This window comes from Arachis hypogaea, chromosome 5, assembly GCF_003086295.3.
Source record: "Arachis hypogaea cultivar Tifrunner chromosome 5, arahy.Tifrunner.gnm2.J5K5, whole genome shotgun sequence".
NCBI classification, from domain to species: Eukaryota; Viridiplantae; Streptophyta; class Magnoliopsida; order Fabales; family Fabaceae; genus Arachis; species Arachis hypogaea.
In genome coordinates this window covers 107,950,194-107,955,261 of record NC_092040.1, presented here as the reverse complement: position 1 = coordinate 107,955,261, position 5,068 = coordinate 107,950,194, and the positions used below count along the sequence as shown (strand labels likewise).

Below are 5,068 nucleotides of genomic sequence, written 5' to 3'. Positions count from 1 at the left end.
ATCATTGTGACTATTTTAGGATCAATTTTTGTATGCCTAAAATTATAAATGCATCAAAGAAAAAAAAGAAAGTTCTCATTGAGGTAATTTTCATATGTCATTTTATATTATTTGTTTAACTTGTTTTTAATTCTCTAAAATTTTTTTTTTTTAGGATTTGAATTTGGTAGATCATAGATCAATAGTGGAGCAATGTTTAATTCTTTATCATGAACAAAGCATGATTCAATCAAATCGAACATAAATTTATAAATAAAGAGAAACAAAGATATTTGTAATTTTGTTTTTTCATTATTTTAGTTAGAAATCATGATGAATTTTGGTACATGTTAGAATAAAACAAAAAATGAGCCGTTTGTGCTGATAGAAATATTTTGTGTGCCACGCTACACAATTTATGTGTTAGGCATGATTATTTTTGTGCTAGTATAACAATTTTTGTGATATACAATAAAGACAACAACAAAGAAAATTACAAAATATTTGTATTCTTGACATTGAATAAAGAGAGCAAATTTATACAATAAATTTTAAACTAAATCCCCAAAAATGTTAGAATAAGCAGAAAATAAATATTTGTGTTCTTGACATTGAAACCATGAATCAATATTTTCTTTTGTTGTTGATCCACTTGTGTGATAGCTGCTTTCTGAGTTGATAACTGTATATCAATTCCAAGGTCAAAGGACGAAAATGAGAAATCAAATCTTTCTCCATTGTAATATTTTTAATCATCCACAACCCAATAGCAATATCTACTTGATTAGCTTTAGCGAAACTATACAAAAATAAAAGAATTTGGTTACACAGAAGAAATTTTGCTGCTCTGATCTTTAGTTGCTGGGTCAACAGTTTTTTCCTTTTCCTCCTCAATGCCAAATGTTACATGTGAAAGGGGTGGATGTTGAGGAACATCTATAACTTGTTCTCTTTTACTAAAATATCGATTATATTAGTTTTAATTAATCTATATAAAAGTGTGTAAGAGAACATACAAACACACAATATTTGGTTTTCAACACATAAAATACAAAACACATCACAACAATTAGCTATTCTAGCACACAAACAAAGAAACTCACCTCTCAGCAGCATCTGTCTGGTCTTGAGAGATGTAGCAACAAAATATATGCTCATTTGTGATTGCCAGAGATGTGTTGCATTTCATAACTAAATCATACAATAAACCAAAGCACGCAAAGAATAAAACATAACACACAAATAGTGGACCTTAGTACACAAACATTTAAAGACACACAAATAATGGACCTTAGTACACAAACATTTAAAGACAGCACATACATTATGAAATTCAGCAATGAAATACAGAATCAAAGACATAACATAAACATTGAAATATAGAATACATAATATGAAACTTCATACACAGACAGAATCAAAGCACATAAGGAAAAAAAAAGCAATACTAAAAAATAAAATGAAGAAGAATCGAACTCATTACCTCGAATGATCGCCAGTTTCTTTTTTCTTAGGATTCGTTCGAATTTTTGTGCTTTCATTTTGAAAGATTTTGAAATTTGAAGATTAAGGTGAAAGGTTTTAAACTAAGAGTGAAAGAAAGGGTTTTAGGATGAGAGTGGAAGAAGAACAAAATCCGCATATAATTGTTATGTGCACACGTTTTTTTTAAAGTGTTTTTAATTATTGCTGAACTAACTTGATTGGATTTAATTGCCAAAAAAAAACTTGTGCATATAACAGTATTGATAATATAATAAATATAATAAATAATAGATAATAAATTTGTAAACAATATTAAATTTATGAAATCTGCATCTTCCATCAAAAAATTTCCTAAATACCTAATAATGCGATTGAACTAAATTAAAAAGAAAAAAAATATTTGAACAACAAAATTCTTTGTTTAACTAATTTAAATTAGTGAAATAAGCAACTAATTTATTTATAGTAAAAAATTTAAATTTTATTTTATATATATAACAATTTATTAAGGAGTGACAAAACTCTTATTTTCATTGATTTGAAAGTTTATTTATTTTTATCTAATAGTAGAAAGAATTATTTACTGAATTTTTGGGTCTACGGTGGGAAATGGCAAACCTATATAAAGTCTCAAATCTAATTTGGAGGTAGATGATGATATACAAAAGAAAAAATGGTGGCAATTTCGCTTTACAGAGGGAATCTTCACCGAGTACCGGACGTGCCTCGTCGATGGTTAATGCCAAACCCCAAAATCTCCCTCAAAGACTTCAAAACCCTCGTAGCTCGTCGCTCCAAAGCCCTCTCTCGCCTTTACGGCACCACTACCACCGCCACCGCAACCACCACAAACCCTAACCCTAACTCTGATACCGATCCTATCGTTACCGCGGATAACGGTCCTGTGGAGATCCAACCTGAAGAACCCGCGAAGGCCGCCACCGCTAACAACGATGACGAAGGGCCTTCGAGCAAGGCCGATGAGGGAGATCGGAAAGAAACGCAATTCGCCGCAGGTGGCGGTGGTGGTTCCCCGAAGAAAATGGCTGTGGATGATGGATCTGATGCGTTCATCGACTCAAAGAATGTCGCACCTCAACCCGGAGATGGCGGTTTCCCTTGCACGGAAAAGCATACTGAGCCTGTACGCTTCCGATTCTTACTGACATTTTCGTGGATTTTTTTAAATGGTTTTAACTGTGGATTTTAATCGGTTAAATTTTCTGTGTTTTCTGTTAGTTTAAGAATAGTTGTTAATTATTTTTGGATTTTTTATTTTTTATTCTTTTTAAGGAGATTCAAATATGCGACAAGTAATTCATGCGATGTGTGCTTTCTTCTGTGATATCACAGTTGATATCAGTTGATGATTTCTGTTTGAATGATAATTAGTTGATGTTTTCTAATTTAGCAAAAAACAGTTGCTAATTATACTGTCTCTCTCTCTCTCTCTCTCTCTCTCTCTCTCTCTCTCATTATATGTATAATGCAATCTTTTATGCAATGATTTAAGAAAATTCAGATATGTTGTGAGTAATTGTTGTGTTGTGTGCTTATTATTCTCTTCTTTGGTTGGTGATATCTGTGATGTTTGTTTAAGATTGGTATCTGTTAATTGTGCCAGGTAACTGACAATGTACACCAGCTGAGTGAAAAGGAGAAAAGGAAAAAGGAAGTGGAGGATAAGTTGCAAGTTTTGAATGCGAAAAAACACAATCTGGTGCTAGTGTTGAAGCAGGTAAGCTATGGTTTGGAATGTAAGATAACTTGTTCACCTAATGTTCAGTTTGGATGGCGGCTGGTATGTGGATATCCTCGTTTTTTGCAAAATGGTAAGTGTTTGGCTCTGTTGATTGGCAGATCTTGAATGCAGAGGAAGAGTTAAAGAGGCGAAGCAGTATGCAAGCGGTTGGGATGCGTGGCCCTTCTGCTCCACTTCAAGTAGATGGAATGAATGATACTGGTTCTATGACCAGGCTTATGGCGCCAAGACTGGGCTCTGAGGGAAATCTTGTTGGTGATGTGGAAGGCGGTGAGGCTGATATGCACTCTCGCCATATGCTTCGGACAAGTAGCATGTCACCATCTTCAGAGTCCCCACTTCGGAGAACCCCTACTGTTCAACAGAATGTGGTAATGTACATTGCATGTTAAAATTACTCCTGTCACAAATGTGTTGCAATTTGTCTGTCTTTTGATTTGGCCATTTTTATAACTACTGTTATTATTGGGAGATATCTTACGGTAGTGCTTTTGGCATGCATCTATGGATATTTGAATTATAAAATGCTGCATAGAGGAGGAGCCTTCACTATGGAGCCTTTTGGTTTAGGGTTTATATTTGCTACATGCCAATGCTAATTAAAGTTTCAATGGCACTTTGGAGCCTAAGTCCGACTATAATTGTATTCCTTGAAGCAAAGGCTAGCATCTCAATGGTCCCTAATATTTTTCAGCTGGCTACTAAGTCTGACTATAACTGTATTTCTTGACATATATCTAAATTTGCCAATGCATACAGTAGAGATTATATTTGAGTGAGGTTATGCCATGTTTAAATAAATATACGAGTAGAAGTCAAGTTGAAGTGGAAGTGCAGGTTCAAACCCATAAATACTGCATTGCTTTGAATTTTTCTGATGTCCAATCGGATGAATGTTAAATTGTTATGTTTTAAGGTTTCGCACCCTACTCGAGCAACTTTGGCAGCCACTGGTAGTAGTCCATCACGTTTTGCTTTATCGGGACATCAGGGGAATCAAATGAACTTGCCTTCAGTGTCTGTCTCAGGAACTTATATTGCCTCATCCCCTTCACCAGCTGCATCTGGGGGCACTTCTGTTTTCAGAGATGCTCGGCAACCAAGTCCATGGAAGTAGAATGTTTTTTGTGACTATAGTGGTATATTATCATTCTCAGTTTTTGGACTCTGGTTGCTGTATATAATTTCCCGAATGAGCAATGCTAGGAAGACCTTTGTCTCTCGGTGGTAGAAATATATGTAATTTTTGTTGTCCATTTGGAAAGAGGAAGATTGAAGGACTGCTTAACTTGATGTCAAGATATCAAATTATTCTATTTTGTTATTCTCTTGAACAGGATTTTAATTGCAACACGAATAATAGGATCTGAATTATCATAAGCTGCAATAAGAATTGGGTGCGTTTAGATGAATTTGCTACAAGTATATATATAGCAATAATCTTGCTCAAGTCGGAAAAAACTGTTGGACATGCATTCAAAGTTCTATTTACCCAATTTTAATCTAGATGTATGCTCAAAATAACCGACTACGACTCTCCTCTCTTTTTTTTTCTTTCCTTTTTAGGCTTATTAAAAAAATATATAGTCGGAATTTTTTTTTTGCTTAAATGTATTAATATTCAGTGAATATAAAAAATGAGACATTTATCTAAAAAAAGAGTATCAATTATCTGTTACATATATGATACAGATTTTTCTTTATTGGTGTGTAATTTTCTTTCTTAAAAAATACCGTTAGTTATATATAAAAATAAGGAATTACATTTCTAATAATTGAACATTTGAATTTAGGATTACTAATTAAGAGATCAAATTATTTACTATGTTGAATAAAGTTATA

General features: G+C 33.4%; 1 protein-coding gene across 1 annotated transcript; it reads left to right on the top strand.

The window, feature by feature from the left end:
* Positions 1-2,047: 2,047 nt before the first annotated feature.
* On the top strand, positions 2,048-4,550 carry LOC112802591 (uncharacterized). Its single transcript, XM_025845859.3, has 4 exons — positions 2,048-2,608; positions 3,089-3,202; positions 3,325-3,597; positions 4,143-4,550. Exons 1-4 carry the CDS (start codon positions 2,138-2,140, stop codon positions 4,341-4,343), a joined length of 1,059 nt encoding a protein of 352 aa, XP_025701644.1. The 5' UTR covers positions 2,048-2,137; the 3' UTR covers positions 4,344-4,550.
* Positions 4,551-5,068: the final 518 nt, after the last annotated feature.

Excerpts from the sequence above, each read along its gene's own strand:
- LOC112802591 (XM_025845859.3), top strand. The coding sequence starts at position 2,138 with ATGGTGGCAATTTCGCTTTACAGAGGGAATCTTCACCGAGTACCGGAC. Across the intron at positions 2,609-3,088 it reads CGGAAAAGCATACTGAGCCT|GTAACTGACAATGTACACCA; the intron begins GTACGCTTCCGA and ends TAATTGTGCCAG. Across the intron at positions 3,598-4,142 it reads CTACTGTTCAACAGAATGTG|GTTTCGCACCCTACTCGAGC; the intron begins GTAATGTACATT and ends TTATGTTTTAAG.